This window comes from Triticum dicoccoides, chromosome 2B (assembly GCF_002162155.2).
Source record: "Triticum dicoccoides isolate Atlit2015 ecotype Zavitan chromosome 2B, WEW_v2.0, whole genome shotgun sequence".
NCBI classification, from domain to species: domain Eukaryota; kingdom Viridiplantae; phylum Streptophyta; class Magnoliopsida; order Poales; family Poaceae; genus Triticum; species Triticum dicoccoides.
Genome location: NC_041383.1, coordinates 6,275,871 through 6,288,925, shown reverse-complemented (window position 1 = coordinate 6,288,925; position 13,055 = coordinate 6,275,871). Strand labels below are relative to the sequence as shown.

The window sequence follows — 13,055 nt, the reverse complement described above, 5'->3', positions numbered from 1 at the left end:
CTCTCAGTTGCATTACGTTACGAGCTATTCATCACGATGCCACATGACTTCCACACTATTCTAGATGCAAATACAGTACTCCCTCCCATCCATATTAATTGTTGCTGCTTTAGTACTGAAGGAGCAACAATTAATATGGATCGGAAGGAGTATAATTTTTCAAGCCAATTATTGTTAGGTAGAGTTAGAATCAGTTGAAAACAATTCCTGATCAGGGCATGCCTGCAGTTGCCAATGAGACAACTTTTATTAGCAGCATTTTCTCTGTTTTTTTAGGGAAACAGCAGGACTACGCTGCGTATTTTTATTAATTTTAAATAAATTGTACAGGCAAGTGTTTTACAAAAGCATAAAAAGAAAATAAAGACTATACAGAACTCTTATAACTAGCTAAGCAACTGACAACTGCACCTGATCATAATGTTTGCTATTTTTTGGACCAGTTCTTATATTTAGTTTAGTTCTAACCCACTGTTTTGGTGATTTTAGTGTCCTACAACTTTTGTACCTTTCTTTGGTGACCAACCTTTCTGGGGAGAACGGGTGCATGCTAGAGGGGTAGGGCCTTCGCCTATACCCGTTGATCAATTCAATTTGCAGAAGTTGGTTGATGTTATAAACTTCATGTTAGATCCAGAGGTAACTGTACAATTTTTCTGCACTTGGGCATATGTTACTTTTCCTTTTGTTTCATATCGAAAAAATAGATAACAATAATATGGACACAGATGTGCATAGATAGGCTGCAGGTAATGTCACAGATATGGTTATGAATTATGATATACTTATATACAAAATTGCTAGATTCTCACCTTGATAATTAGATGTTTAGAACATTACACCCATGATCCATCCACCATTTAAGACCTAGAACGTTTTTACATGAAGACTTCATCCGAATATACTTTGTTTTACTGCTTCCTCTCTGAATGACCATTTACTTGAGTTTTTGGAAAGATTCTGTCACCGTCGGCTACTTACCGGTGTATTGGTAGTTTGGTACCCAACATGGTTCCAAAAACCAAGAACTGACTGGTTACTGCCCAAGAAGCAGGAACCCGTCTGGTTCCATTCCCAAATTGAATCTTTAGAATGTTCAAATTCAGATCTTAAGTTCTCAAATTGGACCGGCTTTGGGACTTATATGTACACAAATCAGTACTGAATTAGCTTTGTATGATCTCCTGTTGGTAAAATTACAGCATAAATAGCTTCCCATGTGATTTCAGGTGAAAGAAAAGGCCGTGGAGCTTGCCAAGGCCATGGAATCTGAAAACGGCGTAACGGGCGCAGTTAGGGCATTTCTGAAACATTTGCCTTGTAAAACAGATGAAAATTCACCCCCGCCTACGCATGGCTTTCTAGAGTTCCTAGGCCCAGTAAGTAAATGTTTGGGGTGCTCTTAGGTGCTGGTCAGATGCAGGCATACTATTACTCCTTGCTGAAAGAAGAGTGTAAAAAAGGCTCTTGGATGACCGCTATGCCATTCTGTGCGATAAGAATGTGGATGCCAAATGTTAGAAGTTGATGTACATGCATGCGACCAGGAGCCCATGATATATCGTTTTGCGTTTTTGTATGTGTGTTGTGCAAAGAATATTTGTCTGGTGATTTTAATACATCATTTTGGTGTGGTTGCAACCTTGGTCCGTAGCAACCGATGATCTCTCATGTATGACCTAGCAACCTGTGTATATGGAGAACTTGAAAGAGGACGGCAGATTAGTTCAGTTGCTCCTTTGTCAGTTTGCACCATGATTTTATTATAGTTATTTGTTTCAAACAAGTACATTACTCTGCTAGTTCTACTACCGGTTTCTTTTTAAGGTAAAGTTGATACATGCACTTGATGCAGGCGAAAGTTACTTTGGCATCCCATATTCTCCTTTCCCCATGAATTTTCCAAAAATGTGAAACAATTGATGGATGTAATATTTTGGACTGAAACCTTGGTTTCAGTTTGGTTTTCTTATTGGATTGTGTTTGGTTGGTGTAAATGGGCCGAGAATCTAAAACAGTCTGGTGTGGTTTGGACTTTATGAGACACTGGATTGGACTGGTTTGATCTAGACACAAACGAGTTGGTCTCAAACCGTTTAACCAGTCTCTCGACTAAATCGGCCAGTTTCAGTTCACTCCCTCAAGCTTACGTTCCCTGCCAGCTGCTCGGCATCCTATCCCTTGGACTAGGCTCCTCGGCATCATATCCCTTGGACTAGGCTCCTCGGCATCATATCCCTTGGACTAGGTGTTCTGGTGCCCACGCTCGAGCCCCACCTTCACCTCACCGGCGCTACTACCCGTCGAGGACGACTTGCCACTTGAAGATGAAGATCAACTACTACGCGCGGTGCCCATAGCCACAGCTGTTGGTCGGTGTGGAAGCGCACACGGACGCTAGTGCGCTCTTCTCCATCCTCACGGGTCTGCTTGACGTGCACGCCAGCTATTTGTGTCCATGGTTTCAGATTTCAGTTTCAACCCAAAAACGAAAAATGGTTTGGACGGGGCTGGGTGGAAAACGCACGTAGTTTGGTTTGGTCTACATTATGGTGGTTAAAGTTTGGATTGGATTGGTCTCTGAATGAAAGAGGCGGAGTGGTATGGTTTGGGCTGGTCTCAATCTGGTTTGAAACTATTCTCAGGTTTAGATGTAAATTAGTCTATACCATATGCATTTGCAAGAAACATTTAAAAATATCATATGACTTGTACAAAAATACAACTCTATGGCTATATTACTCGAGGGTTGTTCATTTATATATCTACTTTTCTTGTCTAAGTTAGAAATTGAATCATATTTCGTAGAAAATTTATAAGTTCTTGGCGAGAGGTGAGCTGGAAAATGAGCTTTTCACTTCCAACTGTATTTTGCATTAAATATTGGTTTAAGTAGGCATCTGACACGTGCGTATAATGTGTATTTGTTCCAGGCTTCTTCTTTTTCCAGCAAATAAAACATAAAAAATGTCCCCAGTAGAAACCCAAAATTATCCGGCAAAGGGCTCTATTAACGTGGAAGGATTCTCAAAATATATTGCCGAGACATCTGTAGCATAGACAACCAAATTATTACACCGGGCCAAACATATTGACTTATTGAATAGGAAAAAGATGGCAGTGGAAAAGATAGCAAGTTATCAACATATTGCCATGCCGTGGTCAAAGCAACGAGCTTCAACTTCATCGACCGCCTTATTTGTTTGCCTTAATAATGTATATAAGGTCATTGCTTCAGTCGTCCATAGAGAAAAATGCCTCTTTTACTTCAGTTACTTCACCGTAGACATCATGCATCGCTGGGCGATCCTTCGGTGATTCCGCGGAGCATAATAAGCCAAGTCTAAGGAGTCGGAGAGCACATATACCCTTCAGCGCAAGTGTGTTGTATTCTTGCAAGTTTGGGATATGATCGACACGCTGCTCTGTCGTCTGTGAAGTAAGACCGGGGTGAAGAATGTCTTGGGTTCGTGAAAGCGATGCATCTACATACTTCCGGAGCGTCATGCCATCACTGAACTCTTCATTGGTAGGTCGTTTCCGTGTTAGCATTTCCAAAAGAACAATGCCATAGCTGTAGACGTCTCCCTCGGTCGAGATTTCACAGCCCATGCCATACTCTGCAATAATGTTTGGAAGTAAAAGGTTCTTCAGCGGTGGTGAAAATGCTAGTATTGATAGAAAAAACTTGCAACTGATATAGTTGATCAAACTATATTTCATAAACATTATTTCAGAATGTGCTTGTAAAACATACTCACCAGGAGGTATGTACCCAATAGATCCCCTTGGTCCAACTATACTTGTTGTGCTGCTCTGCCCTCCAGATGAACATCCATGAATTAGCTTCGCTAGACCAAAGTCAGAGACGCACGCGGTATTATCGTGGTCGAAAAGTATGTTGCTTGGCTTCAGGTCACAGTGAACAACCGGCGGGATGCACTGGTTATGGAGGTACTCAAGAGCACAAGCAATGTCAACTGATATGCCTATCACTGCCCCTAGACTCTGATCACCAACCTGGCTATGAAGTCGGTTTTCAAGGCTGCCATTTGCCATATACTCAAAGACTAGAGCCCTGAACTCATTTCCCACTAGGTCATAAGTTGAGCATGCAGTTATCACCTTCACAAGGTTCCGGTGACGGATGTGTTTCAATGCCTTGCACTCAGCAATGAAGCTATCCAATGCGCCATGCTGATTGAGCTTGAATACTTTAATAGCAATTGTACCGTCTTCCACGTAGAACGAACCTTTGTAAACTGTCCCGACTTGTCCGGAACCCACTACATTTGCTGGAGAAAAACTATTTGTTGCTTTGTCGATGTCACCATATGTTATTCTCTTCAGCTCCATGTATGAATGGCCAATTCTCTCACATGATGTATACTTTCGCTTCAACAAAAAATTGAACATACCCAAGATCAAAGCAAGTGTAACCAGAGTTGATAGAGCTATCATCATCGGAATGAAAAACTTGTGCTTTTTTGCAGATGCCGAATCAAAGCACACAGGCAATCCTTCTACTGCAATGTTTGCACAAAGGTGTGGGTTTCCTTGGACAAAAACACCACTTTTATTAGCAAACACTCCACCCGTGGGAACTAGTCCTTCCAAGTTGTTGAAGGACATATTCAGATACTCCAATGAGGTGAAGGTCTCAAGGAACTCCGGGATAGTACCAGACAGATTGTTCTGGGAGAAATCTAACACTTGGATCCCTTTGAGGTTTGATAGTGATTGTGGAATACTTCCTTGTAGGAGGTTCCCTTCTACACGAAGCGCTTCCAACCGGACACATGCACCGAGTGTGGACGGTATTCTTCCCGTGAGATTGTTGTGAGAGATGTTCAAGGACCCAAGGTTTATCAAGCTACCCATCTCTACTGGTATGGACATTGTGAGTTGGTTGTGTGATAAATCAATTAGCCAACTCAATGAATTCAACCTGGCGAACATGTGCCCGCTTATGATTCCACCGAGGGTATTACTCGAAAGGTTTACTGCCAACAAGTTATGGCAGCCGCCTAAACTTTCAGGTATGCTTCCACTCAATTGATTTTCTTGCAGGTAAAGCTCTTCTAGTTGGTTTAGGATGCCAATGGAAGGAGGTATTTCCCCGAAAAATTTGTTTTTCGACAGACTAAGCACAATCAAGTTGCTTAGCTGACCAATGGTAGAAGGTATAGGTCCCGTGAAAAGATTTGTATCAAGATAGAGCATGGAAAGATTAGACAGGTTTCCAATCTCCATGGGAATAGTGCCTAAGATGTTGTTTGAATTTAGAGATAGAGCGGTCAAGCTTTTGGGCAGATTCGCTATGGAATTTGCTGGTAAATCCCCACGCAAATTGTTTGTGTCCACATTCAGATTTTGGAGCTGTGTACAATTCGCCAAGGAGGAGAAGAATGTCCAGTCTCCAGCCTCTAGCTGGTTTGAGTACAACATCACATACTTCAAGCTGGGCATGGAGCTGAAGGAAGGAATCACCCCAGTCAGAGAGTTGTCGCCTAGATGGATAAACCTCATGCGAGAGGCATTTTGTAGTGAGGCAGGGATGTCTCCCTCGAAATGATTGTCAGACATCATCAGTATTTCAATTTTAGGAAGTGTGTTACCCATGTCAGAAGGCAGCGTTCCTCCAAGATTATTGTTGGCCAGCCCAAGAAAGAACAACGCAGACAGATTGTAAATGGAATATGGCACTGTCCCTGATAGGTTATTATAGGAGAGGTCAAGGATCTCTAGGCGTGACAGTTTACCAAAATCTGGAATGAATCCTTGTAGCTGGTTTTGCGCAAGCAAGAGTGTGGTGAGGGATGAGGAACTATTTGCCAATGATTGTGGGATTTTCCCGTCAAGAAGATTGTTGGTAAGACTCACGGATTCTAGAGCCCTTGAGCTCCCAAGGAGCGGTGGAATCTCACCAGAAAGTCTATTGTTTCCTAAGTCTAGAGATGAAAGGTTGTGAAGCGTCCCAATGCTGAACGGGATGGTGCCGCTCAGCATGTTGAAGCTGAGGTTGAGGTACCGGAGTCTAGAGAGCCGGCCAAGTTCCGGTGGGATATGGCCGGAGAGGGTGTTGTTGGGCAAGTGGATCCTTACCAAAGAAGTGAGGTTGGAGATGCAGGGTGGGATCTCACCGGAGAGGCCTTCCGCCTCCATATCCAAGGCCATCACGAGGGGTGCTTGCCTTGGCCTCCTCGTGCATGAGACGCCATGCCAAGTGCAGAAATCTGGTGAGGTGGCGTTGTTCCAAGTGGCCAAAGCTCCGGTGGGACTGTGGAGGCGGGACTTGAGGCAGAGCAGAGCATCTCTGTTGATGTGGATGCTATCTGCTAGTGTTGCAGCAGATGACAAGAGGTTGGTAGCTGATGAGAGGAGGAGGATGGCTAACAGAGGACAGACCATGTTGTTGGTATGTAATGTGGACATGATTGAATTTCCGACTGTGCTGCCTTTGATTGTCTGAGATACACGTATGTGTTGCTTTTATAGACTTGAGCTGCATGCAGTATCGGAGCTCAAGTGGCACAGCATGCACTACCAAGTACCAACATGCGTTAGTGGTTGAATCTTTAACAGGATAGAATCTGCAAGACGACCAGCGACTCTAACCTTTCTCAAAGCAGTAAAATTCTCGCTAAGTGCCTCCACTTTATCTGTAAAAAAATGCTCTTGATCAATAATGCATTGGCCATGGCCAAAATGTTTACAGCGAGCACTACTACCTCTGGGCGCTCGGCGTACCGGAGCTCAAGTGGCACAACACTAGCTTCTAGTGAGTAATTCTTTAACGTATGCAAGACGACCTAGCGACCCTTTCACATCTCATGAAGCAGTAAATTCCGAGCCAAGTGCAGCGGGCTTGCCTCCACTTTCAGTAAAAAATGGTTTCGATCGATAATGCATTGGTCATGGTCCAAGTCTTCAAACAAAATTTTTACAGCGGGCACTACCTCTGGATGCTCAAGTACATCCTAGTGAATGATTATTTATCGTGAGTCACTGGATTGAATCTGCAAGACGAGTCGACGACCAGCGACTCTCTAACTCTCTGGAAGCAGTAAAATTCACGCAAAGTGCAGCGGGCTTGCCTCCACTTTGAGTAAAAAATGGTTTCAATCGATAATGCATTGGTCATGGTCTAAGTCTTCAAACAAAATGTTTACAGCGCGCACTACCCCTGAACGCTCAAGTACCAGACCTCAAGTATTTATCGTCAGTGATGGGGATTGAATGTGCAAGACGACCAGCGACTCTCTAACTCTCTGGCAGTAAAATTCACGACAAGTGCAGCGGCTTGTCTACGCTTTCAGTACAACAAAATTTTGGTTCCGATCGATAATGCATTTGTCACTGCCGGCCAATGTCTACACTGCCACATAGGCCTCCATTATCGCAAAGAATGAAGTGACGTGCACTGCCACCTGAGACACCAATTAATAACTGGTCCTTTCTTTAGCAGTTTTTTAAAAGCTGGTCTTTGCAACACTCGACCTATTGGACATCTTGATCTTGCAACACTCGACCATCGACGAAGATCTTGCGGCACTCAACAATCTTGATGTTCCACAACATGCAGCGACCTCCATTGTCGCAGAGAATGAGACATCAGTACCTGGTCCTTTCCTTCGGCCTTTTGGCCATCTTGTCTTACTGGACAGTCTATGGGGAGAATGGCCAACTCTTCCCTGAGGTAGCACTTGACATGTTGCATCACTGAGCACTAGATACTGCGTTCATGCATACGTACCAGCTACATCCATTCCAAGTTTCTATACAAATCCTCTATGTATATAACTATATATAGACAAAGAAGCAGCAGGGTAACCATATGAGAGGAGAGAGTGGTAAGTGCAACAGCCTTCGTTTTGCCATATATAGCATGGCTTCGAGTTGGAGGTGCCACATGGACATGGTCCTTCTCCTTGCTATACTGGAGCTCATTCTGCTAACTACGACGGCCTCTGGAGGGGCAATCTCAGTCGGGTCCCTGGATCCGACGGCCTCTGGAGGGGAAATCAGTTAAGTCGCTAGATAAATGTTTTCTTTATTGAGAAGTAACTATAGACCGTGCTTAGGGACCTAATCATTGAAACAAATAAGGTTTGCTTTACCTGAATCGTTGGTAAAGAAATGTAACCTCAAAAGTTAGATTAAAGTTTTCCATACTTATACTCTACCTATGTGTTCTAGGTTCAAATTTTATTTGTATTGAGGATACCAAAATAAAATAAATATTTGGTTGATATGTAAAAACAAAACCGAAATTGATATGTCAAAATAAGTACAAATATAAATAAAAGTTAACCATACAAGCTCATTCTTTTTCGCGTCTCGTTCTTGCAGGACTTGGTAGCAGCAATCGGTGTTCTCCATGTGTTTACCCCCATACCGGTTGTGTACGGCGTCGTGGCGGGTCATACGATTAAGAATGCGTATAGGCATTCAGATTGTGTATCATACAAAAAAAAGTTTGTGTACGGTGTTGCCAGACTGGCGTCGACAGTTTTACTATTGAATTTCTGTCACGTACGTGTTTTCTGTTTATATGATGGTATCCAATACCTTTTATTATTTCTACCAGACAATAATGACCCGTTACGTAGTTATCCCGTCTACGTTGTATCCGGTGATTCTACAAGAATATTAGAAACTTCGTGAGTATGCGCATGTTCACAATGCTTTGCAGATATATCGTTTTTGTGAAGGGAACAATTAGCCACTGTACCTGACGACTGTCTGTATGTATTATTTAGCTGAGGGTGCAATGCCCACAATTTTTCAGAGGGGTACTTGGTAGCCAGCTCGTGAATGTAATTTTCGCTTGGCTACTTGAGATGACACGAGCAGGAAAAAACCATAATATTTTCTCTGCCACTACTTGCGCACAGGAGGAAATGAGGCCGTGGACGACTATATAATAAATATAATAAAAAATGTCAAACGGAGAAAGAGCTCCAAGGAGGCTTTAATTTGAAATTTTCAAAAATTAAACATTTTCTGTTTCAAAAAGTTCTGAAAACAAATACACACATACATGGAGACACAATTGATGTACATGTGTGTAAATTTTCAGGTCGAAATAGTTAAAATGAGAGCTACACGAAAAAAAACAAATTTGGGGCTTTTTAGCCTACATATTTTTCATCCTCAAAGTCCATTTTTTTTGTGCAGCTCGCAATTCAAGGTTTTTCATCCAGAAATTTTATACACATTACATCCTTTTATGCATGTGTATTTGTTTTCAGAATTTTTTAAAACTAATTTTGAAATTTTCAAAATTAAGCCCTCCATGGAGCTCGATCTCGAAAATGCCCTATAAGTCGATTTTGCCCCAGTTGTTGGTTTGAAATGGGACGAATGCACAAGGGACACCCTTCTTCTATTTCCAACTGACATAAACTGTAAAATCAAAAAATAAGAAAAAAATCAAAATATTGTGAAATCTTATGGCTTCAAACAAGACCAAATGAATTAGGGCTTGAGCAGTTTAGTGGCAAAATAACATCAAGTGGTTTCCAATAAAAATTTACTGTTCAATGTATTATATTATTTTGCTAATTTTTTCGATTTTATGTTCATAGTAGGAGCACTACAACCAGCTTACGCCACAATGTTTCTCTGCTTCCTTTTTCCACGATCCTAGTTTTCTCCCGTCCTTGGCCCGTCTCAGCTGTGACCTCAACACACCTAGCAAGAACACTCGACCCCTTCTACTATGTAATGCAAGTGGCAGTAAAACTGAAACCCCAACACACCTAGCAAGAACACTCGCCGCCGCCTTCCACCCCGTCTCCGTCTTCATAGAGGTCGCTATGTAATGCAAGTGGCAGTAAAACTGAAACCCCAACACACCTAGCAAGAACACTCGACCCCTTCTACGCCATCTGCTCTGGTACGCATGTGTCTCTGCTCTCATCTTCTGCCCATCAAAATTGACTTCGAGATGAAAAATCAGGAAACATGGAGCAAACGTGATAGAGCGTTGGAGGGTCGTGGTGGTGTTGCACAGTGCTCGGCTGGCTGCGCTTTCTGTTTGGGAAGCCTTTTGCTATTGTGCAGCGATCAGAGGGTGGTGTCGGTTGTTGGCCTAGCTAACGGTGGCAGTGTGTGTGTTTCTGCTGGAGGCGATGTGGATGTGTCGGAGCCTTGGGTGAATCCCAACTATGCCTTTGGTTGGCGCTGACAATGTCGGGGCACGTGGGTATCATACCCCGCTCGTTGCAGGTGCCCCACCGCTTCTCCCACCATCAAAGATGTTGGTTCCTCTGGGCGAAAGCTCCAGAACCCGGTTTCTACCGGAGTGGGCGACAGTTGTGTTCTCATCACTTCCTCCTTGGAGGCATTGTCTATAGAGGTCACGTCCTAGCCTGAGGAGCTTCTGCTGGGCGGAGTTGTCCTGTCGGCGCATGGTCACTACCAATGACCCGAGTCGGAGCAGCGGCTCTAGATATCGACATCATTGAAGGGTGTTGAATTTGACCGCTTGGGTGGCAGAGTCGTCAACTAGGCTGGTGCACGACCTCAGGGCCGATGTGAAGGTCGGAGCGGCGGCTCCATATACCAGTGTTCAAGGGGCAGTGTTCACTCTGGTAGCTTGGGTAGTCGGCTCGTCTAGTGCGCCTCAGGGCCAATGCAGAAGTTGGAACAACGACTCCAGATTATGTCTTGCTTGGAGGGTGTCGACTCCCGCTGCTTGGGTGACAGAGTCGTCGCCTGGCCTCGGGCGTGGTCTTGGGTGTGTCAATGTATACGCGCGCGTGTGTGCGCGCGTGTGTGATGCTTAGTTTCGTATGTTGGAGCGGTTGTTGGTATAAAATTGGCTTAGATCCATCGGTTCGTATACCGGCCGATACTAGTCATAGGGCGGCATGCATAGATGATTAGATTCGGTGCACACGAGACAAGGATTTACCCAGAAAATGAGGTAATACCACTAGTAGAAAACAGGGCTTTGGTTGAGGCCTAGGTAAGGGCATTAATCCCGGTTCACTCACAAACCGGGATCAAATGGGGCATCCGTCCTGGTTCGTGAGGCCAGGACGCCAGCCGGGCCTCGGGGGCCATTGGTCCCGGTTCGTCTGACACTTTTGATCCCGATTCTAGACACGAACCGGGACCAATGGCATCGCTCCTGGCCCAGCACCTTTAGTCTTGGTTGGTGGCCGGAACAGGGACCAAATGTCAGCCTTATGTCCCGGTTCTAGCCACCAACCGGGACTAAAGAGACCCCTATATATACCCCCACCCCTGCCTGCGAACAGAGCCAGATGAGAGAGGTGTTCGATGAAATGTCCGAGTCACATTTAAGATTTCTCCTCTCCAAGCTCCTAGTCCAAACTTCATTTTCCTCAAGATTTGTCTAGGTTTGGCGGTCTGTCCTGTCCCGTTCCCGTCCTCACCACCGTCGATCGCCCGCACCGATCTCGTCGCCGGCACCACCGTGGTGAGCCTCTTGTTCTAATCTTCATTCTAAAAAAAATCTTACTTGTATGATTTAGATAGATACTTGTATAGTTTTCTTACTTCTAGTATTGTTTGTTATTATATAGTGCGATGGTTTTGGTATCCGCCCCCGTCGGCCCCCTCGTCCTGTCTATGATTCGGATATGGTATATATTATCTTTTATAACTATTTGTTTTACTTAGTGTTTATGACAATTATGCCGACATGACATAGATGTTTTTATCTAGGAGGTATGTGAACCGGAAATTCCAACCGACCCTCTTGTCGATAGGTTAAATTTAGTTAAAAAAGAAAACAATTACTTGAAGAAAAAATTGAAAATATTTGAGGAGGATAAGATGAAATTGGAGTTGCATGTTGCGGATTTCGCCAATGATCACAAGATCAAGATGGATGCAACGCGCATGAAGATTAGAAAGATTAGAAAATAGGCCATTCATACTGAGGCTTGGTATCATTATGCCATTGGATCAATTGTTTGCTTAGTTGCGATTATGATTGCATTTTTTGTTGCATTGAAATGTTTTACATAGTTTCAATGTATGATTTAATTAGATGCTCTAGAGAGCTATATGTTGTTCAATGAGAACTATGTATGAACTTTATGTATTTATTTTTTCAGTAACATTTGATCACTACTGTACTTTGGTTTTAATGTGATGATGAACTTCTATTAATTTGGTCACTTCTCTATTCATGATGTTCTGTAATGGTTTTTGACACACTTAATTATATAATGCACGCAGATGAATCGGCAATAGATGTACGGTGACAGACGCACCTACGAGTACATTAAGGGCATGCATAATTTTCTCAAAGTGGCTGAGGCAAACAAGCAGAATGGTTTTGGGTGTTGTCCATGCCCTATCTATGAGAATAGGAAGTCTTACTCTAACTCAAAAATCCTTCACATCCACCTGCTTGAGAAGGGTTTTATGTCATACTATAATGTTTGGACCAAGCACGGAGAAAGAGGGGTTACGATGGAAGACAACAAAGAAGAGGATGATCACAACTATCCGCCCCCTGAATACGGTGATGCTGCAACGGGGGAAGCCGAAGATCAAGAGGAACCAGACGATGTGCCCGATGATGATCTTCTCCGGGTCAATGTTGATGCAAAGAGACAATGCCGAAGTGAAAGGGAGAAGTTGAAGTTCAATCGCATGTTACAGGATCACAAAAAAGGGTTGTACCCAAATTGCGAAGATGGCAACACAAAGCTCGGTACCACACTGAAATTGCTGCAATGGAAGGCAGACAATGGTGTATCTGACAACGGATTTGAGAAGCTACTGAAAATATTGAAGAAGAAGCTTTCAAAGGATAACGAATTGCCCGTATGTATGGAGCAAAGAAGGTTCTATGCCCTCTAGGATTGGAGGTGCAAAAGATACATGCATGCCCTAATGACTGCATCCTCTACCGCGGTGCGGACGAGGGTTTGAACGCATGCACGGTATGCGGTGCATTATGGTATAAGATCAGAAGAGATGACCCTGGTGATATTGAGAGTGAGCGCCCCGGGAAGAGGGTTCCTGCCAAGATGATGTGGTTTGCTCCTATTATACCACAGTTGAAA

The 13,055-nt window shown here is 43.6% G+C and overlaps 2 protein-coding genes across 2 annotated transcripts in view; one reads left to right on the top strand and one right to left on the bottom strand.

Moving 5' to 3' along the window:
- The window catches only part of LOC119366777 (sterol 3-beta-glucosyltransferase UGT80A2-like), a 3,126-nt gene extending 1,708 nt beyond the window's left edge, over positions 1 to 1,418 (top strand). The window contains exons 5-6 of the mRNA XM_037632498.1: positions 490 to 639; positions 1,230 to 1,418. Coding sequence (XP_037488395.1) covers positions 490 to 639; positions 1,230 to 1,406 — 327 coding nt within the window. The 3' untranslated portion in view covers positions 1,407 to 1,418. The remainder of the gene's footprint in view (positions 1 to 489; positions 640 to 1,229) is intronic.
- A 1,786-nt stretch (positions 1,419 to 3,204) lies between these two features.
- On the bottom strand, positions 3,205 to 6,411 carry LOC119366776 (receptor kinase-like protein Xa21). Its single transcript, XM_037632497.1, has 2 exons — positions 3,762 to 6,411; positions 3,205 to 3,620 (listed from the first exon to the last, which is right to left on the bottom strand). The coding sequence occupies exons 1-2, from the start codon at positions 6,409 to 6,411 to the stop codon at positions 3,235 to 3,237; spliced, it is 3,036 nt and encodes a 1,011-aa protein (XP_037488394.1). The 3' UTR covers positions 3,205 to 3,234.
- Positions 6,412 to 13,055: the final 6,644 nt, after the last annotated feature.

Coding starts and splice junctions, on each gene's coding strand:
- LOC119366776 (XM_037632497.1), bottom strand. CDS start 6,411: ATGGTCTGTCCTCTGTTAGCCATCCTCCTCCTCTCATCAGCTACCAAC. Junction 3,621..3,761: donor TATTGGGTACATACCTCCTG/GTGAGTATGTTT, acceptor ACATTATTGCAG/AGTATGGCATGGGCTGTGAA.